General features: G+C 48.0%; 2 protein-coding genes across 5 annotated transcripts in view; one reads left to right on the forward strand and one right to left on the reverse strand.

The window, feature by feature from the left end:
- Nucleotides 1-517: 517 nt before the first annotated feature.
- On the forward strand, nucleotides 518-2,876 carry LOC146068349 (uncharacterized). Of its 2 annotated transcripts, none has more exons than XM_083179241.1 (3): nucleotides 518-647; nucleotides 1,684-1,959; nucleotides 2,828-2,876. In XM_083179241.1, coding segments are annotated over exons 1-3 (282 nt in total). In that variant the 5' UTR covers nucleotides 518-642; the 3' UTR covers nucleotides 2,829-2,876. The 2 variants fall into 2 exon arrangements, with proteins under 2 accessions (XP_083035367.1, XP_083035358.1); XM_083179232.1 differs by lacking the exon at nucleotides 518-647 and adding an exon at nucleotides 1,209-1,467.
- A 13,380-nt stretch (nucleotides 2,877-16,256) lies between these two features.
- Nucleotides 16,257-22,945, reverse strand: part of LOC146067815 (uncharacterized) — a 37,320-nt gene continuing 30,631 nt past the window's right edge. For all 3 annotated transcript variants that reach the window (XM_083179214.1, XM_083179207.1, XM_083179213.1), the window contains exons 11-12: nucleotides 21,742-21,833; nucleotides 16,257-19,001 (exon numbers count right to left, since the gene is read on the reverse strand). In XM_083179214.1, coding sequence (XP_083035340.1) covers nucleotides 18,891-19,001; nucleotides 21,742-21,833 — 203 coding nt within the window. In that variant the 3' untranslated portion in view covers nucleotides 16,257-18,890. The remainder of the gene's footprint in view (nucleotides 19,002-21,741; nucleotides 21,834-22,945) is intronic.

Genomic DNA, 22,945 nt, shown 5'->3' on the forward strand with positions numbered 1-22,945 from the left:
GGAGATTTCTTCCCAAATCTCTCACCCTATTACATCCCCCCCCCCCCCCCCCCCCCCCCCCCCCCCCCCCCAGATCCCTCATTCTGCTCCCTGCCCCTGTAATTATTATGTATGCATTGAATCTATTATCGCGCTACAATTTTAAGCCTGCTACTAATTATTTTTAAATAAACTTTGCTGGTTGTAACTTTTATTCTTTTTGCAAAAACCTTAAGTTGTAAAATGCCAGTGATGTGTTCTCCCCCCAACCTGTACCTCCTGCTGTGCCGGGAGAGACCTGCTCTGTGATATGTAAATGACGGTGCTGAGGTTGTGTTTGGTCTGACGCCGTACTGTCTGGTCAGAAACTCTGAATATAAAATACCACTTTGCCCATTTGTAAAAGAAAATGTAAAACGCTTGAATCTCTTTTGATATTTAAATGAGACTATTTTACACCTATCTGTAAATACTTCACCTGACCAAAATGTCTTGGACCTGATTGCATATTCAATTCTAATAGACAGTTTCTGATTGGTTTAGTTCATGGCACACATCAGTATATAAGAGGTCTGCCACCATAGAACAGAACAGAATTTGGAAGACATTGGCCGGGACTTCATTCTCAGTTACTGGACTGTATCCTGCACATCACATTTAATCATGAAGTAAGTGTCTGTCTGTATAGTTCCTGTACATGCAGGGCCGGTGCAAGGCGGATTGGCACCCTAGGCAAAACTTCTAATAATGTGCCCCCCTACCCAGTTTCGTTAGGAATAAAGTATATATATATATATATATGTTTCTGTGCGGGCACCCGGTGCGCAGAAATGTACTTCAAAGTATCCCTCACACACCTGTACCCCTGTCCTGCACGCTGCTGTTTCCCTTACTCACATGTAACCAGGCCCTGCACCCAGCCTCATCCCTAACACATGTTCCCCAGCCCTGCACCTCCCCCAAACCACATGTTCCATCCCCAGCCCTGCAACACACGTCCCCCAGCCCTGCACTTCACCCAACACACATGTCCCCCAGCCCTGCACCTCCCCCAAATCACATGTTCCCCAGCCCTGCACTTCACCCAACACACATGTCCCCCAGCCCTGCACCTCCCCCAAATCACATGTTCCCCATCCCTGCACTTCACCCAACACACGTTTCCCAGCCCTGCACCTTCCCCAAAACACATGTTCCCCAGCGCTGCAACACACATGTCCCCACTCACATGTAAAACCATCCCTGCACCTCCCCTCCCTCAGATACATAAAGTATGTGCTGCCAGTCACCTGTGCTGTATGTCTGGATGATCTGGCTGCTGGCAGGGTCGGCTCCTGTGCTGGAGGGGGCGGAGCTACCAGACGATCTCTGTGAAGAGCAGCAGCAGGAAGCAGAAGAGCAGGGACACAAGTCTCAGATCTGCCGGCTGCTGCTGGAAGCTGAGCCCAGCAATCACCCACAGAACGCAGTACCTGCTCCCAGGCCTGGGTACCAGCATTACAGTGTGCAAAATGTGCTGGGGGAAGTGTCAGACTCCCCTACAACGCACCAAGTCCAGTAAAGTACTTAATTTACATGATCACGGTGCTGGGGCGCCCTCTAGTGGCCAGCGCCCTAGGCAGCTGCCCAGTGGTAGCTCCGGCCCTGTGTACATGTTTACATCTTGTCCTATGTCACACTCACTGACACGTTTCTGTCTTTCAGGGGTTACAAGTCCCCCCTGGTGTGCAAATTCTGTGAAAAACTTGTGGGAAATTTATTTGTCCATCTGCAGCGTGTCTGCCAGAAGAAGGCTGGTCCTAAACGCCTCCATTTCTTGGTGGACGAAGCTCGTGCTGAGATGAAGAAGCTGGTTGAGTGTATGAGTATAGTCAGCTACGATGAATTCAAGGATTGGGATTCAGCCATCAGGAATGAGCTGGTCACCCTACTGGAGGACTCTGGTGTCTATGTGGAGGGGAAGCCCTCGGATACAGCGTGGTACGTATACATGGCAGGGTTATTATCTAATATAATACTGTTCCTGTAGCTTGTAATAATAATAAATGCAGTGAGAAGCGTACGCTCAAATAGACATACGTCATACATAATACAGTATACAAGTTATTGATGTAAGAGAACAAGTAACCTTTACATTGTACTGGGAGATTGGGGGTGGAAAGATGCCTCTGAGTTTTTAGCTATCCCCTTTGTAAGAACTTCCTTGGGTGGCATCTCAAAAGAGGAGGGGGCAGTTGGCAGCAATATGGGCACTGACTTGCTGCCCATGAGATCCTGCAGGACCACCCTGGTATTATAAATAGTGTGTTGCGAAATCATGTAATACCCCTTTCACACTGACAATTTTATCCTGGGTTTTTGCACATGAACGCGCATCAACCCGGGATTTAGCTCAGTGTGAAAGGGTCTTGAAAGAATATCCCGGGATGAAGATCCCGGGATTGCTCCCGTGTCGATTCCCGGGATTCCGGAATCGACACGGGATGCGGTCAGTGCGAATGGTCCCGTACTCGGTATTGGGTACACAGGACTTTAAAAAAGCTGCTGATTGGAGCTTTCTTGGGCTCACAAATGCTGATGTCATCTTTCAGAGCCCTGGAGTCCATTTCTAATGACATGCATATGTATTTGCAAGGATTTCCCGGGATCAGTGTGAATGGGGCTGTCCCGGGTCGATCCCAGGTCTGAGTGCAGTGTGAAAGCGTACATTCCCAGGTAGAATCCCAGGAAGCAACCTGGGAACACATTCCCGGGTATGACCCGGCTCTGCGAGTGTGAAAGGGGTATAATTGTCTGGGCAAAAACCAACACCATATAATTTATTGTTCTATTTGTTTTTTTTTTACAGATGATTCTGAGGAACTCCTGAAGCTTCTGAAGGGGAAGGGGGGAATGGGATGGGGGGGGGGGGGGGGGGGGAGCCAATACTCTAGAGAGGATTTGTATGTTTTATAGATTGGACCATAAACAACAATAAACAAAAATAAAAGAGCGGAATTATTGCTTAACTAGCGCTGATCGTCCAATCACAGCAGAGATCTTCACTACATCAGTGTAATTATACCCAGGTGAGGGGTGGGCCCAGGTGCAAAAATATAATTTGGGCCCCCCTCCTCCACCCCCAACCTAAGTTCACAATATGCAACATGGCAGTGGGTGACAGGAGGGAACAGTAGGTGGCAGGGAGAGGCAGTGGCTGGCAGAGGGTGACAGAGAAGAACAGTGGGTGGCAGGGAGAGGCAGTGGCTGGCAGAGGGTGACAGAGAAGAACAGTGGGTGGCAGGGAGAGGCAGTGGCTGGCAGAGGGTGACAGAGAAGAACAGTGGGTGGCAGGGAGAGGCAGTGGCTGGCAGAGGGTGACAGAGAAGAACAGTGGGTGGCAGGCAGAGGCAGTGGCTGGCAGAGGGTGACAGAGAAGAACAGTGGGTGGCAGGGAGAGGCAGTGGCTGGCAGAGGGTGACAGAGAAGAACAGTGGGTGGCAGGGAGAGGCAGTGGCTGGCAGAGGGTGACAGAGAAGAACAGTGGGTGGCAGGGAGAGGCAGTGGCTGGCAGAGGGTGACAGAGAAGAACAGTGGGTGGGCAGGCAGAGGCAGTGGCTGGCAGAGGGTGACAGAGAAGAACAGTGGGTGGCAGGGAGAGGCAGTGGCTGGCAGAGGGTGACAGAGAAGAACAGTGGGTGGCAGGGAGAGGCAGTGGCTGGCAGAGGGTGACAGGAGAGAACAGTAGGTGCAGGGAGAGGCAGTGGCTGGCAGAGGGTGACAGGAGAGAACAGTAGGTGGCAGGGAGAGGCAGTGGCTGGCAGAGGGTGACAGGAGAGAACAGTGGGTGGCAGGGAGAGGCAGTGGCTGGCAGAGGGTGACAGGAGAGAACAGTGGGTGGCAGGGAGAGGCAGTGGCTGGCAGAGGGTGACAGAGAAGAACAGTGGGTGGCAGGGAGGGGCAGTGGCTGGCAGAGGGTGACAGAGAAGAAGAGGGACAGGGACAGCAGTGCACTGCACCTGCTTCACCACTGGTAGTTCTACCTCTGATTGGGATACGGTCATTTGGTCTACAGCATGATGGTCGACAGTCATTAGGTCGACATGGGAAAAGGTCAACATGGGTGTAGGTCGACATAGGCGAAAGGACATTAGTTCGACTGGTCGTTAGTTCGACAATGTCTAGGTCGACAGTCAAAAGGTTGACATGGCATTTTCACTGTATTTCATGCCCTATCATCCACTAGGGCGTGGTGGGAGAATAAAATAGTGTGCAGAGCGCAGCGAGACACCGTGCCCGTCGCATTGCTGGTATTTATTCAATGTTATGCCAAGTTTTGTCTCCCTGTACTGTTCCTTTGTACGGCGCTGCGAGACACTTGTGGCGCCTTACAAATACAATTATAATAATAATAAGTAGGGACTTTAAAAGATAAAATGTACATATAATACATAAACAATAAAATGACACCAGAGGTAGAACCGCACACAGAGGAGACAGTAGTACTACAAGTACACAGTTAGACTACACAGCAGCACTGAGAGACAGCCCCAGCGAATAAAAAATATTGCGTTCAGGGTCAAGCTCAAGTTTAAGCCCCAGCAGCAGCACCAACACACCCTCTCCCAACCCACTACTAGACTGGAGTGAAGATGGCGGGCGCGGCAGCCGCTATTTAAAGCCTCGCGAAATCCGGCGCCGGGAGATGATGTTCTGACCACGCGGACGGACCCGAGTCAGGTGGGAATCTCCGAGCGCTGCTCGGACCCGGGCTCGGAATGATGACGTTCGTACGGGCTCAGATCTCTGGAATCCGAGTCTGCACATCTCTAATCAAAATACATTGTTTTAGGTCAACATATTTGTTTACCATCACTAATAGGTGTATATGGTGATAGTTCTCCATAAGGAAGTGGTTATGAGTCCCAGACGACTGCAAGACTAAAGTCCCCCATACATCGAGGCGGTTTGGTCCGATTTCAGCCGATTGCGACCAATCGGCCTGTTAAATTGGACCAAATCGCCTCTTCCTGACATGCCGTCGGGTCCGATGCGCTGTCCCGTGCACATCGGAGCCGACCAATCCTCCAGGCGATCCTATGTGGACGCATGCGATCCGTTGTGGAAGATCCTGGCGGCTCGCACTCTGTCGGATGTCCGTACACTGCTGTGAGACGTCGCAGGCAGTGTATGGGCACCTTAAAGCTGCCCACACACTAAAATGATTTTTTGGCCGATTGGGCAATTTTTGATAAATCGGCCGATATATCATCCGATGTTTACCGATAATCGGCGGAAAATAAGCCGATATCGGTCCAATGCGCGCTCCCGTGGATCTTTTGCTAATGGTGTGTACACACCTGAGATGTGCCGTGCGATGCGATCCCCGATGCGATTACATCGCACGGCATGCATGCAATGGCATACAATTTTGACTATATAGTGCAGATCTGCACTATATAGTCAAGGCAGCCAAGACTTTCTGGCTGCGATACGGGAGCGCGCATCGAGATCGCATCGGGGTCGCAAGGGTTAAAACCATTGCGATCTGCATGCGATACCGATGCGATTCTGACTATATAGTCAGAATCGCAGGGTGATTGTACAAGTGTGTACACACCATAAATCTTCTGATCTTACGTGCTGCATGAAAGATCAGAAGATTTAACAAAAGATCCATAGGAACACACACGGGATCTTAAGAAATATATTTGGTAAATATGTGCGCTTGCCCGAAACCTTTTGTCCAGGACAGACAAAAGATTTGAAGGCTAATTTATGCGCACATTTTATGATCGCAGATCTTTCTAGTGTGTGGGCACCTTTACACCTTTGGTTCCCACACACTAGAAAAATCTGTCATCTTAAGATGTGCGCATAAATTAGCCTTCAAATCTTTTGTCTGTCGCCGGCCCTAGGCATAGGCAAATTAGGCAAATACCTAGGGCGTTTGAAATGCAGCAGAAGCTTCTGCTGATTAAAATTATTAAAATGATATGCAGCATGCCTATATTCTGTGTGTGAGTGAGGCTGTATCTGCATATGAAATAGTATATTCATGGAAATCACTGTAACATAGCATTCTGTATGCAGGTACAGCCACAGTCGCACACAGAATATAGGCATGCCACATATCATTTTAATCATTGGAAGCTAAACAAGTCAGCCAACAGTAGCAGAACTGGCCAGAAGCTGCATGGCCTATTGAGGCAAGATGTATGAGGAAACATCTGTATCCAAGCCGACGCAGAGGTCACAGGGTTAGAGGCTGTGAGTGCTGTCTACGGGTGGGTTGGTTGTGCAATAGTGTTTGGTATATGTGTAAGGGTCATTATGTGTGTCATGTGTATAAATGCATTAATAATGTGCAACATATGTGTAACAGGCATTATGTGTGTCATGTGTACTGTATAAGGGCATTAATAATGTGCAACATATGTTTCACAGGCATTATGTTTGTCATGTGTATAAGGGCTTTAATAATGTGCGACATATGTGTAAGGGGCATTATGTATGTCATGTGTATAAGGGTATTAAAAATGTGAAACATATGTGTAAGGGGCATTATGTGTGTCACTGTGTATGAAGGCATTAATAATGTGCAACATATGTGTCCCAGGCATTATGTGTGTCATGTGTATAAGGGCATTAATAATGTGCGACATATGTGTAAGGGGCATTATGTGTGTCATGTATAAATGCATTAATAATGTGCAACATATGTGTAAGGGGCATTATGTGTGTCATGTGTATAAGGGTATATGTGTAAGGGTGCGACATATGTGTAACAGGCATTATGTGTGTCATGTGTATAAGGGCATTAATAATGTGCAACATATGTGTCACAGGCATTATGTTTGTCATGTGTATAAGGGCATTAATAATGTGCAACATATGTGTCCCAGGCATTATGTGTGTCATGTGTATAAGGGCATTAATAATGTGCGACATATGTGTAAGGGGCATTATGTGTGTCATGTATAAATGCATTAATAATGTGCAACGTATGTGTAAGGGGCATTATGTGTGTCATGTGTATAAGGGTATATGTGTAAGGGTGCGACATATGTGTAACAGGCATTATGTTTGTCATGTGTATAAGGGCATTAATAATGTGCAACATATGTGTCACAGGCATTATGTGTGTCATGTGTATAAGGGCATTAATAATGTGCAACATATGTGTAAGGGGCATTATGTGTGTCACTGTGTATGAAGGCATTAATAATGTGCAACATATGTGTAAGGGGTATTATGTGTGTCACTGTGTATGAAGGCATTAATAATGTGCAACATATGTGTAATGGGCATTATGTGTGTCATGTGTATAAGGGCATTAATAATGTGCAACATATGTGTCACAGGCATTATGTGTGTCATGTGTATAAGGGCATTAATAATGTGCGACATATGTGTCACAGGCATTATGTGTGTCATGTGTATAAGGGCATTAATAATGTGCAACATATGTGTAAGGGGCATTAAGTGTGTCACTGTGTATGAAGGCATTAATAAAGGTTGGCATAATGTGTAAGGGGCATTATGTTTATTAGGACATTAATAATGTGTGTCATGTGTAAGGGGCATTACTGTGTAGTATTATCAGGGGAGCTGATAGAAAGGGGTAGCGGGTACAAATTATCCAGGCCAAAGTCTGATGGAAGGCTCCAGTGGGGGCCCCGGGTCCCCTCCCCTTCAGTGACAGCAGCAGCTGCAGCTCTTCTCCTCTGCCCAGCACACACTGCTTTGTGCTGGGTTGCAGTGTGGCCATGGAGGTGCTTAAAATACAATATTTTCTCAGGATTTTTTTCTAAGGGTATAATGTGAATAATGTGAGGAGTAATGTACATAAGGTGAAGTGGTACTACTGTGTGATGTAACGTGAATAAGGGACACCATCGCATGATATAATGTGAATAAAGTTGCACTACTGTGTGGCATAATTTGAATTGGGGGTACTATTGTGTGGCCATGCCCCTTCCCAGCAAGAACACACCCCTGTTTGGGCTACGCACCGAATGTGTGCAGTGTTTCTATTTAAAATATTGCGGGTAGGAGCACCAAAATGATGACTGCTATGATGAGGGTTGATGGTGCTGGGAAAGGGGAGCAGGGTCAGAGGCGGAACTAGTGGGGGTGCTAGGGAGAAAAAGCCAAAATCTTGCCTAGGGCGTCATTTAGGCTAGGGCTGGCTCTGCCTGGACAAAAGATTACAGGCAAGCGCACATGTTTACCAAAGATTTCTCATAAGATCCCATTTACTTTCCTATGGATCTTTTGTTAACTATTCTGGTGCCCACACACTAGAACGATTTTTTGGCCGATTGGTCAGCAAGTAAGGCCCCCCCCCCATACTGATTGTCCCGGCAGCTCCCCGGGAGGGATCACATGCGATTAGGCACTTCATGTGCCAAGTTTTGCATGTGATAAATCGCATGCGATTTATCACATGCAATTCCCGGGGAGCTGCAGGGACAATGGGAGCGGGGGACAGTAGCGGGGATATGCCCGCGACCAGAGAGCGGGCTGGGGGGGGTGGGGGCGGCGCAGCGAGCCGAGCAAGAAGCTGCTGCCATCAGCGGGAGCAGGGGGGGCGGCGCAGAGTACTAGGGAGCCGGGCAGGAGAAGACGCTGCAGCGGCAGCGTGAGTGGCGGGAGTGCTTAAAAAAAAAAAAAGCCCATACAAACGCATAGGAAGCCATTGATTGGCTGAGAGAGGTCTGAGAGAGGCTGAGAGAGGCTGAGAGAGGTCTCAGCCAATCACTGAATGGCCGAGAGAGGTCTCAGCCAATCAATGGCTTCCTATGCATTTGTATGGGCTTTTTTTTGTTTGTTTGAAGACCTCTGCTCCCGCCATTCGCGCTTCCTCCTCTGCCCGGCTCCCTGCGCCTGATCCCTCCGCCCGGCCCTGGTAGGTCCCCCGTTAGCTGCAGTCCCCCGCACGGCTCCCGGCAGCACATAAGATTTAGCAAATCTTATGTGCAGCCCGTCCGACCTCCCAACTCCGATCTGATGTGCACGGGGCCGCACATCGGGTCGGAGGGGATGTTTCCATATGCGATTTGGGACAATTTTAACGACCCGTTTCATACGAATCAGGCAAAATCGTGCCCAAATCGCATAGTGTATGGGGGACTTTCCATCAGAAGATTTAACAAAAGATCCATAGGTACGCACACGGGATCTTAATAACAATCTTTGGTAAAGATGTGTGCTTGCCTGAAATCTATTTTCCAGGACGGAAAAAAGATTTGAAGGCTAATTTATGCGCACATCTTAAGAGCGCAGATCTTTCTAGTGTATGGGCACCTTTAGATCTGAAGATTTAGCAAAAGATCCACAGGAGTGCGCATCCGACCGATATCGGCTGATTTATCAGAAATCGTCCAATCTGCAAAAAAATTGTTCTAATGTGTGGGCACCTAATAATAATACCAGAACCGACAACGGAGGCAGGACGGATGTGAAATCACTGTATTGTCAGGATCAGAAACCAGATACAGGTACAAGGTTTCATGTATCAGTGTGCAGGTATAAAGACTTCCCGGTACATGCAAGGCAAGGCTAAAGGCCCCCATACACTCAGGCAACTTGTCCTAAGGACAAGTCAGCCCCAATTTCCCCTGATCTTCCCGGGCAGCTCCCCTGGGGAGCTTGATAAGATTTGGCACTTGATGTGCCATTTTTTACATGTGATAAATCGGATGCGATTTATCACATGTAAAAATCCGGGGGGGGGGGGGGGAGCGGCAGGAGCAGGCTGGGAGTGGGGACCGTCCGGGGAGTGGCACAAGATGTAGCGGCAGGCAGGGAGCGGGGACCGCGGCGCAGATGCTGAGCAGAGACCGGGGGCGCGGCGGGAGAATTGAAAGAAATCCTATTCAAAGGACTGGGCGGCCGCTGATTGGCTGGGAACTCAGCCAATCAGCGGCCGCCCAGTTTTTTGAATAGGGCGGCGTGGGGACCGCAGAGCAGCGGGAGAATATAAACCATCCTATTCAAAAGTATGGAAAGCCGCTGATTGGCTGAGTTCCCAGCCAATCAGCAGCCGTCCAGTCCTTTGAATAGGATTTCTTTCTATTCTCCCGCCGCGCCCCCGGTCTCTCTGCTCTGAGTCTGCACTGCGCCGCGGTCCCCGCTCCCTGCCTGCAGGTACATCTCGTGCCGCTCCCCGGACCACTCCCTGCTCCTGCCGCTCCCTGGACAGGTCCCCACTGCCAGCCTGCTCCTGATGCTCCCCCAGACGGCTGCACGTGATTAATCTTATGTGCAGACCGTCCGACATCTGGATCTGATCCGATGCGCACGGGACCGCACATCGGATCAGATCAAATGTCATACCCTACGCAATTTGGCCAATTTCACCCGATTTCTCGGGCCAATCCTCCAGAATCAGGTGAAATCGGGGCCAAATCGCGTAGTGTATGGGGGCCTTAAGGTGGCTATAACTGGCCCTGAAGCTCAGGGCAAACACAGCTTTAAAGCAAGACCAGGCCAATCCCTGCAGCACACAGAGACAGGCCCCTCAATCCTTAATATGTGCTGCAGCTGGGAATGGTATTCAGAGAATCACCCGACCCAGCTGGGATTGCTCTCAGGAACCACACCTCTGGTCATTCAGAAGTATTGCGGGCAGAACATAGCAGCAGCACTTCTGGCCACACAGATGTAATGCAGGCCAGAAGCCAAATGGCAGTCCTGACAGAAGGGCTGTATGTTGCAGGAGCATTAACCCTTGGCATTGGGCCAGGGGCATAACTATAGCACCGCAGCCCCCGCGACCGCGGGGGGGCGCTATGCATGTGCGGGCGCCGGGGGCTGCAGTGCTATAGTTACGTTACACCCCGCCGCCCGCCGCACCAACCCCCCCATCCCCAGTCTTTACCTGTGTTCAGTATGCGCTGGTCCGGTCCCGGCTCCCTTCTTCTGCTGAGGACCACCACAAAATGGCCGCCCCCATATAGCACACAGTTCTCTGAAACTGTCTGCTGTATGGGGGCGGACATTTTGTGGTGGTCCTCATAGCAGAAGAAGGGAGCCGGGACCAGCGCGTACTGACTGAACCTAGGTAAGACTGCAGGGGTTGGTGCGGCGGGCGGAGGGCGGCGGGCGGGTGAGTGGCTGGGCGCCCTCCCTTTAACGGCGGGGGGGCGCCCAAAATGTAGTTACGCCACTGCATTGGGCATTGTCCCATTGGCAAAAAGCAATGACCCCTTGTAAACAAGCATTAACCCCTGGCAACAGGCATTAACCCTTGCAATGGAAATTAACTCTTGGAAATGGACATTAAACCCTGGCAACAACCATTAACCCTTGGCAACGAGCACTGACCCCTTGTATGTATGGATTGTACAATGAATTCTGTGCACATTGTGAGAACATTGGGGGCCAAATGTAATAGGGTGAGAGTTTCAGAAAGTGAGAGATTTTGGGAGAGTTTTCCCATGTTTTTTAAAGCAGCAATCAATTACATGTCAAAATCAACCTGGTTTTGCAGTGTAATTGATTGCTGCTTTAAAAAACATGGGAAAACTCTCCCAAAATCTCTCACTTTCTGAAACTCTCACACTATTACATTTGGCCCCGTGTGTCCAAAAACATATATTCTGCCAGGGAGTTGAAGGGAAATCAAATGATTGGAGCAGTGATTGGTAATTGGAGCAGCAATTGGAACAGTGATTAGTGATTGGAGAAGCAATTAGAGCAGTGATTAGTGATTGGAGAATGATTGGAGCAGTGATTAGTGATTGGAGAATGATTGGAGCAGTGATTAGTGATAGGAGCAGCGATTGGAGCAGTGATTAGTGATAGGAGCAGTGATTAGTGATTGGAGAAGTGATTGGAGCAGTGATTAGTGATAGGAGCAGCGATTAGAGCAGTGATTAGTGATTGGAGAAGTGATTAGTGATTGGAGAAGCGATTGGAGCAGTGATTAGTGATTGGAGAAGCGATTGGAGCAGTGATTAGTGATTGGAGAAGCGATTGGAGCAGTGATTAGTCATTGGAGAATGATTGGAGCAGTGATTAGTCATTGGAGAATGATTGGAGCAGTGATTAGTGATTGGAGAAGTGATTGAAGCAGTGATTAGTGATTGGAGACCTGATTGGAGCAGTGATTAGTGATTGGAGAATGATTGGAGCAGTGATTAGTGATTGGAGACGTGATTGGAGCAGTGATTAGTGATTGGAGCAGCGATTGGAGCAGTGATTAGTGATTGGAGAATGATTGGAGCAGTGATTAGTCATTGGAGAATGATTGGAGCAGTGATTAGTGATTGGAGAAGTGATTGAAGCAGTGATTAGTGATTGGAGACGTGATTGGAGCAGTGATTAGTGATTGGAGAATGATTGGAGCAGTGATTAGTCATTGGAGAATGAATTGGAGCAGTGATTAGTTATTGGAGAATGATTGGAGCAGTGATTAGTTATTGGAGAAGTGATTGAAGCAGTGATTAGTGATTGGAGACGTGATTGGAGCAGTGATTAGTGATTGGAGCAGCAATTGGAGCAGTGATTAGTCATTGGAGAATGATTGGAGCAGTGATTAGTGATTGGAGAAGTGATTGAAGCAGTGATTAGTGATTGGAGACGTGATTGGAGCAGTGATTAGTGATTGGAGCAGCGATTAGTGATTGGAGCAGTGATTGGAGAAGTGATTGGAGCAGTGATTAGTGATTGGAGACGTGATTGGAGCAGTGATTAGTGATTGGAGAATGATTGGAGCAGTGATTAGTCATTGGAGAATGATTGGAGCAGTGATTAGTTATTGGAGAATGATTGGAGCAGTGATTAGTGATTGGAGAAGTGATTGAAGCAGTGATTAGTGATTGGAGACGTGATTGGAGCAGTGATTAGTGATTGGAGCAGCGATTGGAGCAGTGATTAGTGATTGGAGAATGATTGGAGCAGTGATTAGTCATTGGAGAATGATTGGAGCAGTGATTAGTGATTGGAGAAGTGATTGAAGCAGTGATTAGTGATTGGAGACGTGATTGGAGCAGTGATTAGTGATTGGAGCAGCGATTAGTGATTGGAGCAGTGATTGGAGAAGTGATTGGAGCAGTGATTAGTGATTGGAGAATGATTGGAGCAGCGATTAGTGATTGGAGCAGTGATTGGAGCAGTGATTAGTGATTGGAGAAGTGATTGGAGCAGTGATTAGTGATTGGAGAAGTGATTGGAGCAGTGATTAGTGATTGGAGAATGATTGGAGCAGTGATTAGTGATTGGAGAAGTGATTAGTGATTGGAGCGGTGATTAGTGATTGGAGGTGTGATTAGTGATAGGAGCAGCGATTGGAGCAGTGATTAGTGATAGGAGCAGTGATTAGTGATAGGAGCAGTGATTAGTGATTGGAGAAGTGATTAGTGATTGGAGCAGTGATTAGTGATTGGAGAAGTGATTGGAGCAGTGATTAGAGAAGCAATTGGAGCTGTGATTAGTGATTGCAGAAGCGATTGAAGCAGTGATTAGTGATTGGAGAATGATTGGAGCAGTGATTAGTGATTGGAGAATGATTGGAGCAGTAATTAGTTATTGGAGAATGATTGGAGCAGTGATTAGTGATTGGAGCAGTGATTAGTGATTGGAGACGTGATTGGAGCAGTGATTAGTGATTGGAGCAGCGATTAGTGACTGGAGCAGTGATTAGTGATTGGAGAAGTTATTGGAGCAGTGATTAGTGATTGGGGAAGTGATTAGTGATTGGAGAATGATTGGAGCAGCGATTAGTGATTGGAGCAGTGATTAGTGATTGGAGAAGTGATTGGAGCAGTGATTAGTGATTGGAGCAGTGATTAGTGATTGGAGAAGTGATTGGAGCAGTGATTAGTGATTGGAGAAGTGGTGGGAGCAGTGATTAGTGATTGGAGAAGTGATTGTAGCAGTGATTAGTGATTGGAGAATGATTGGAGCAGTGATTAGTGATTGGAGAATGGTTGGAGCAGTGATTAGTGATTGGAGAAGTGATTAGTGATTGGAGAAGTGATTGGAGCAGTGATTAGTGATTGGAGAAGCAATTAGAGCAGTGATTCGTGATTGGAGAATGATTGGAGCAGTAATTAGTGATTGGAGCAGTGATTAGTTATTGGAGAAGTGATTAGTGAATGATTGGAGCAGCGATTAGTGATTGGAGCAGTGATTAGTGATTGGAGAATGATTGGAGCAGTGATTGGAGCAGCGTTTGTGGCAGTGATCGGAGCAGTGATTGGATAATTGATTGGAGCAGTGATTAGTGATTGGAGCAGTGATTAGTGATTGGAGCAGTGATTAGTGATTGGATAATTGATTGGAGCAGTGACTAGTGATTGGAGAAGAGATTGAAGCAGTGATTTTGCGCCACGATTAGTGATTGGAGCAGCGATGGTGGCAGTGATTGGAGCAGTTATTAGTGATTGGAGCAGTGATTGGCGCAGCGATTGGTGATTTCATTGGAGTAGCAATTAGTGATAGGAGCAGTGATTAGTGATAGGAGCAGCGATTGGAGCAGTGATTAGTGATAGGAGCAGCGATGGTGGCAGTGATTAGTGATAGGAGCAGCGATTGGAGCAGTGATTAGTGATAGGAGCAGCGATTGGAGCAGTGATTAGTGATAGGAGCAGCGATTGGAGCAGTGATTAGTGATAAGAGCAGCGATTGGAGCAGTGATTAGTGATAGGAGCAGCAATTGGAGCAGTGATTAGTGATAGGAGCAGCGATTGGAGCAGTGATTAGTGATAGGAGCAGCGATTGGAGCAGTGATTAGTGATAGGAGCAGCGATTGGAGCAGTGATTAGTGATAGGAGCAGCGATTGGAGCAGTGATTAGTGATAGGAGCAGCGATTGGAGCAGTGATTAGTGATAGGAGCAGCAATTGGAGCAGTGATTAGTGATAGGAGCAGCGATTGGAGCAGTGATTAGTGATAGGAGCAGCGATTGGAGCAGTGATTAGTGATAGGAGCAGCGATTGGAGCAGTGATTAGTGATAGGAGCAGCAATTGGAGCAGTGATTAGTGATAGGAGCAGCGATTGGAGCAGTGATTAGTGACTGGATCAGCGATTAGTGATGTGATTGGACTTAATTAACTCCACTCTTCCCAGCAGAGACAGGGGGAGATCACTCCGTGTATCCACTGATTTAGATAAGGATAGTAGAATAGGGTCATAATTGCAAGAATAGAGTTTGTCGAGGTTCATACAAGAAAAACAGTTGTCCGTGAGAGACAGACCATCCGTTTAACAAAATGGATTACCTGTGGGAGGCACAGTTTTGATACAATACTTGTTGAGTGAAATGAGTTGAAACGTAACTTTTAATTCTAAGTCATATAAGATATAGAGGCCGAATAGCTCAAATGTAATAATGTTAAATAGTTATATTAGTAATAATGAAAAAGAACCATCTACTGAGTATTAATTCATTACATTTAAGCAGTAGAGATTAGTGGTGTTATCCAAATTGAAAACCTGAAATAGGAAGAAAGTCCTTAATAAGACCAATCTGGACGAAGTCAGTGCATTATTCTGGTATCAAGAATAGAGAAAGAGGGGATTTGAGGAGAGTGTAGTACAGCGTGTTGAGATTAGGGTGGCCAATCCCGGGATCGGCATCGGTGGGATCCTGGGATTTGGCACCGAAAACGCCGGGATTTTGGGATTAGACTGCACATGCGCAGTCTAATGCCGGGCAGCGTCTGAGCGAGTGCTCAGATGCTGCCCGGCGTCACCCGTCCCTGGCAGCGCGGCTCTGCGCAGCGTGACAACTTAAAAGTTGTAGTTTTCTTTGGCAGCCTGATAGGTCCATCTTTCAAGTGAAATAATATACAGTATGGTGGTAGATACACCCAGGGCATCGCAGCCGTGTACCACATACGGTACATGTGCACCTGGGAACATATTACTGGTCTCCCTACAAATCTCTGGGGGGCTCCATTTGTCTTCAGTTATTGTGGACCTTTCACCTGGGAGAGACTCCAGCAGTCTGACGATGAGGCCGTCCCATGGAACCCTGGGAAATGCTTCTCGGCTCACAGACATAGTGATCTAACACAGTCATTTTCTCTCAGTTTCCTGGTTGTGTAATTGCACCACGTACTGTATTATACTCGCATATACTGTATATATATATATATATATATATATATATATATATATATATATATATATATATATATATATATATATATATATATATATATATATAAATACACCAAGGTATCTGCACCCACATCACCCAATTCCACAGCTGGAGAGCTCCACAGAGGATGCTGGCCGGCCACAAGTTCATTAGAAATGAGACCAGAAACGGGATTTGTGTAAAATTTAGAAATTTATTGCTGAAAATAGCACGAAAGCACGTTTCAATCCAGGGACCGGTCAAGTGACCCCAAAATTCATATTCACATGGCAAATACATTCAACTAGTAACACACTTTCCCTTATAGCTTATAACTTACTAACAAGATAAAATAACCTTTGTGCAATAATAATAATAATAATAATAATAGTCATCATATCTGTATAGCATGGTTTTATTTGAAGTTCCCTCCTCAGTTGTCATCCTATTACATAAAAGGCAGCCATCTTTGGCACACTGTCACTGGTACCTGCTAATGACTTTGAACATTGTGGACTAGAAACCCCCCCCAATAAAAAAGGCTCTAATTTTGTCTGACTTTTAAACTAGTTTCCCACTTGGCCTTGCGTGGGTGTAACATGGGTAAAACTTCTGGATCCGGCTTTTTACAGGCTGCTCCTATTCAGAGCCGCAAACCTCGGACGCTGGCGCTATTACATCGGACACCTTTGCAAAATTAAAAAAAAAATCGGAACAAAATGGGTTCCCAAGACATCCTGGCCATAAATTCCACAGGTTCTTCATGCCGCCTATGACAGTACCAGGCAGGCTGCGGACTCGAGCGCCATACAGTGGATTACAATTGCTGGAACCAGTAGAGATAGTAGAAATACAAGCTAGATTATATGAAATGATAGCTGTCCACAGGTAATATACCATACAAAGACAATATAAGACACAGCTGGTGAGGCAGAATCGTGTGATTAAAGATTACACAGTGGAATTGGCACACGGTACACCGCTGGTGAGGCAGCCATCTTAGGTAAACAAGATCCCTCAGAGACATTGGGGACGTGCTGCGATACAAGTCTGCAGCAGTGTAAATTGGGGTGGTAACGGCGGGCACAGACACCACCCCAGCGAGGGTGCAGCAGTGTAAGCTGGGGTGGTAACGGAGGGCACAGACACCACCCCAGAGAGGGTGCTGCAGTGTAAGCTGGAGTGGTAACGGAGGGCACAGACATCACCCCAGAGAGGGTGCAGCAGTGTAAGCTGGAGTGGTAACGGAGGGCACAGACCCCAATTCAGAGTGGGGACTAGATAGCACATAAGTTTGGCCGGGGCAGGCAAAAGATTTCAGTCTGAAGGCCAAAGCCAACTGTACCTGAAGCAGGAATGCTGTGGCTGGGGAGCGCGGCGCGGAGCTGGTGCAGGCTGGTTAATGGGGGGCAGCTGGATTATACCCCAGCATTGTGCAGCTGAATAAAGAGGAAGCCAATTAGTTTTACATGATTAAAAAACATGGATGAAGGTTCATGGAGATCGGCAACATGGAAGAATTGTGGCCAAGCGGATATCTACTTATATCTAGAGATAATAGCTTTTGTGCAAGAAACCAGAAAGTGCATTTCATGAATCATTAGCAAGTTACAAAATACATCTATACATGAATCATTAGCAAGTTACAAAATACATCTATAAATAATACAATCAATAATAATAGTCACTTGGCAAAAGAAATGTATAGTTCTCGTACAGAATAGGGCTCATGGCTTCCTCCCTATTAATACATTGATAATGCAGTGGGTTAAGCACATGTTCTGTACGTTGAGCACTACCACTTCTCGCAGTGCAGATAATACATAAAAGACATCTTCTAAAGGGCAGCAGGAATTTAAACATAACAAATACTGTAGGAGCCTCCTGCCTCCCGAATGGACAGTAATGTAAGGCAGCTGTATTAGGGTTTGGAGAATATAATCCTGTCATTAGCACCCCAATAAGCACCATGTGTCAATCCATGCAAAAAACATAAATAATAATAATTGGAATGTACATTCCTGACACTGCAGCTTCTGCTATACAATCCCCTAACACAGGGGTCCTCAAACTATTTTGCTGTGGGACCCCATCAGACAATAAAATTAATTGGAGGACCTCAGCAGGTTACAGCAGAAGGTCACTACATCTCATGTTTAGTCAGCAGACAGCACATACATGGCAGCATTGTGGAGGCACAAAATGATGTGAGGAGTCTAAAATAACAGAACATTCCACAGACTTTTCAGACTTCTAATCTCAGTCTGTGATTCAAGGAAAGTCATCAGCCTGATGGTCCGCAACATGGAGTCGTGACCCCATGCTGAGAAGGTCGGGACCCACTTTGGGGTCAGGACCCACAGTTTGAGAACCGCTGCCCTAACACAATGAGTAGGGGCTCAGTGCTGCTGCTGCCTTCACATTAATACGTAACATTATTCAGAGGTGAACAGCAGCTAATGTACAAACCATTCCTCCAGTAGCATCCAATGGCCTGGACCGGACCTGCAGGGTTCACAGTTCACCAATATTAAAATGAGTAATTTGGGGGTTAAAACCGTGCGTCCATCTGGTAACAGCTTTAACCCTTTGAGGGCCAACGTCTCTGAGACATTGCAGAATTTCCGCTAAAAATACCGGCGTCGTTCACATTTGTTATATAATGTTAAAAAATATTGTGTAAAAAAAGATTACTTTTTCTATACAGTATTATGTAAATCCACTTGGCACTGAAAGGTTAAAGTTTAAATGTAAAATGCAGCTGATTGGGGGATGCGTGCGGTGCCGAACCTGCGGAACCACCGTACCACCCGCATCCTCCTGGCTTCAGTGTAGTAGATTAGGAGCACAGTTGGTCAGATCCGGGTCTGAGTGGTGAAACCTCCGTATCAGGCACATTGGGATCGGTGTTATTGTTCCGCTCAGAGGTATTGTCAGAGTTGTTTCCTTCCTAAAACAGAGGGTAGAGCAGAGGTCAGCACAACAGGTGATATTATTAATAGCGGAGTATGCTAGATCACACAGCACATCACTATCTCTAAGCTCAGCGGCCTTGGCCACGATTGACGCGAACCCTAACCATGGCGAGCGCAGCGAGCCCGCGTGGGGTGGCGGTGCGCGTCCTCCGACATTTTCATATCCCTACTATTCACGTCGGCGTGGAGTTGAGAATATAAAGTGCAGCGAGCCACCGAGCCCGAAGCGTGGCGAGCGGCCGCGTATAACTTCACAGGTATACGCGTCCCCTCATGTGGCTCGCTGCGCTCGCCACGCTTCAGGCTCGGTGGCTCGCTGCGCTCGCCACACTTTATATTCTCAACTCCACACTCACACCGCCGCCCCTCGCGGGCTCGCTGCGCTCGCCACGCATCGGGTTTGCGTCAATCGTGGGGTGACTACGGGGCCATATACAATGTGAAATGGGTCATATTGGCCCATTTCACATTGTTTCCTATGTGAGATGGACTTAATCAACCGACGCGATGCTCCCGATTTCAATGATAAAAACTATTTTAACATTGAAGCCTATGGCAAAATCGCGGGCATCGCGTCGGTCGCGTCAGGGGCAATGCCCGCGATTTTGCCTTTGCCAGCAAAATGGACCTGATTTCAAAGGAAATTGGGTCCATCGCGGGCATCGTATACCTCAACTTTAAGGTACACGATGCCCGCGATTGTGGCCGTTCTAGGACCACGTATCAAGTACCATGGAAAGTGATATACGTCCAGCCAATCAGCTCCTTTCTGACATTTTTCAAACACAGTCTGTGACATGACAGGTAGGAGCTGATTGGACTTTTGAAGCTTAGAGAATGTAGCCCTATATGAGGTGTTAGCGATAACACGGGCACTGCATGCATCTCCCACGGTGACATAGTGCCCCGCCTCTCACCGCCACCATGTCTCATGCCTCTAGGCCAATACATCTCTGTGTAAGGAGGATTGGGCTGTGCCATGAAATGCACTATGTAACGGCAATGCAATGCCAGCACTGTGCTACCCGCAGTGCCTGATTAACCAATAGGCTGCCAGGACTGGGGGGGGGGAGGGGGGCAGATGACAGCCGAGGAATAACATAAAGGCCTCATTTAATCCTGTCCCGATGTACTGTGGGGGGTGAGGTGACTAGCAGATGGCTGTGCCAATGGAACCATTACTTTATGTACATTGTGCTACAGAACCAACCGGGCAGCTTAAAGCCACGCCACGCCACCACAAGCATTACGTCACACATGCACACGGGTATGTGGACTGGCGGGTATCTGGTCACCACGGCGACCACGAATGGTTGGCCGTGAGTAGGTTGAAACCGAATAATGGTCTATATATGGTCTAGGTAAGCATTGACAGAAGGCCGACACAAGCAAAAGGCCGACATGGACATGGTCAACACAAGTTTTTCATGTATGTTACTGACTTGTTCACATCCCAGTGGGCATAGAGGGAGAACATAATAATGTGCGAACGCTGCGAGCCGTGTCAGAGGACACCGTGTCCACGGCAACACCAAAAATAACATAAAAAACCTGTGTCATCTTTTTCACATGTCGACCATTTTCACATCAACCTTTTGCTTGTGTTGACCTCCTGTCATTATCGACCTAGACTCAATTAGTGGTCGACCTCGAGATTGTAGACATAGCATGTGTCAGCCCAGGGCACCGGGAACCGGTAATCAGGCCCTGGCTAGCGGGAGGACTGAGGGTGCACAGTACCACACACACAGTACCACACACACAGTACCGCGCTCAGTACCACACACACAGTACCACGCTCAGTACCACGCACAGTACCACACACACACAGTACCACACACACACAGTACCACGCTCAGTACCACACACAGTACCGCGCTCAGTACCACGCACAGTACCACACACACAGTACCACACACACACAGTACCACACACACAGTACCACACACACACAGTACCACACACACAGTACCACGCTCAGTACCACACACAGTACCACACACAGTAATGTGCTCAGTACCACACACAGTACCATGCACAGTACCATGCACACAGTACCACACACAGTACTGCGCTCAGTACCACACACAGTACCACACACACAGTACCACACACACAGTACCACACACACACAGTACCACGCTCAGTACCACACACAGTACCACACGCACAGTACCACACACACAGTACCACGCACAGTACCACACACACAGTACCACACACACACACAGTACCACGCTCAGTACCACACACAGTACCGCGCTCAGTACCACACACAGTACCACACACAGTACCACACACACAGTACCACGTGCACATTACCACACACAGTACCACACACACACAGTACCACACACACAGTACGACGCACACACAGTACCACGCACACAGTACCACACGCACATAACCACACACAGTACCACACACACAGTACCCCACACAGTACCACACACACACAGTACCACGCACACAGTACCACGCGCACATTACCACACACACAGTACCACACACAGTACCACGCACAGTACCACGCACAGTACCACACACACAGTACCACGCGCACATTACCACACACACAGTACCACACACAGTACCACGCACAGTACCACGCACAGTACCACACACACAGTACCACGCACACAGTACCACGCTCAGTACAACGCACAGTACCGCACACAGGCTGCTCTCCCGTCTCCATGAGTCTGTAGTACTTACGGTTTCCCGGCCGTTGAACACTGGAGGCGCCTTCTTAAATGGACTGTCGGACTCTGGATCCGCGTTGCTGCTGTTGGTTTTTTGTTTCCAACCTAAGGGAGAGTGTACAGCGGCTGTCAGCAACAGCAACATGGTGACAGTATTACACTGGAACCCGTGTCAGGATATCCAGGAAATTTACTAAGATGGGAGTTTCTATTTCTCCTGGGTTGTGGCTATGGGCAACCAATCAGAATTTACTTCTTATTAATTTACCTTATCACCTTCTAGAAGATAATAGATAGTATATAATTGGTTGCCCATAGCAACATAAGGCCCCCATACACTACGCGATTTGGCCCCGATTTCACCCAATTCTGGAGGATGGACCGAGAAATCGGGTGAAATTGGCCAAATTGCGTAGGGTATGACATCTGATCTGATGTGCGGTCCCGTGCGCATCGGATCAGATCCAGATGTCGGACGGTCTGCACATAAGATTAATCATGTGCAGCCGTCTGGGGGGGGGGGGGGGGGAGCATCAGGTGCAGGCTGGGAGTAGTTACCTGTCCGGGGAGCTGCAGGAGCAGGTACTGGTCCGGGGAGCGGCACAATGTGCAACGGCCGGCAGGGAGCGGGGACCGCGGTGCAGATGCTGAGCAGAGACCGGGGGCGCGGCGGGAGAATAGAAGGAAATCCTATTCAAAAGACTGAGCAGCCGCTGATTGGCTGGGAACTCAGGCAATCAGCGGCCACCCGGTCTTTTGAATAGGATGGTTTCTATTCTCCCGCTCGCCGTGGGTTCCGCAGAGCGGCGGGAGAATAGAAACCATCCTATTCAAAAGACCGGGCGGCCGCTGATTGCCTGAGTTCCCAGCCAATCAGCGGCCGCTTAGTCTTTTGAATAGGATTTCCTTCTATTCTCCCGCCGCGCCCCCGGTCTCTGCTCAGCATCTGCGCCTCGGTCCCCGCTCCCTGCCTGCCGCTACACCCTGTGCTGCTCCCCAGACCAGTCCCTGCTCCTGCCGCTCCCTGAACGGTCCCCACTCTCAGCCTGCTCCTGATGCCTCCCCCCCACAATTTTACATGTGATAAATCGCATCCGATTTATCACATGTAAAAAATGGCACATCAAGTGCCAAAACTTATCAAGCTCCCGCGGGGAGCTGCCGGGGAAGCTCAGGGGAAATCGGGGCTGACTTGTCCTTAGGATGCCCAATTGCCC

The sequence above is a fragment of the Crinia signifera genome, chromosome 1 (genome assembly GCF_055691185.1).
Source record: "Crinia signifera chromosome 1, ASM5569118v1, whole genome shotgun sequence".
NCBI lineage: Eukaryota > Metazoa > Chordata > Amphibia > Anura > Myobatrachidae > Crinia > Crinia signifera.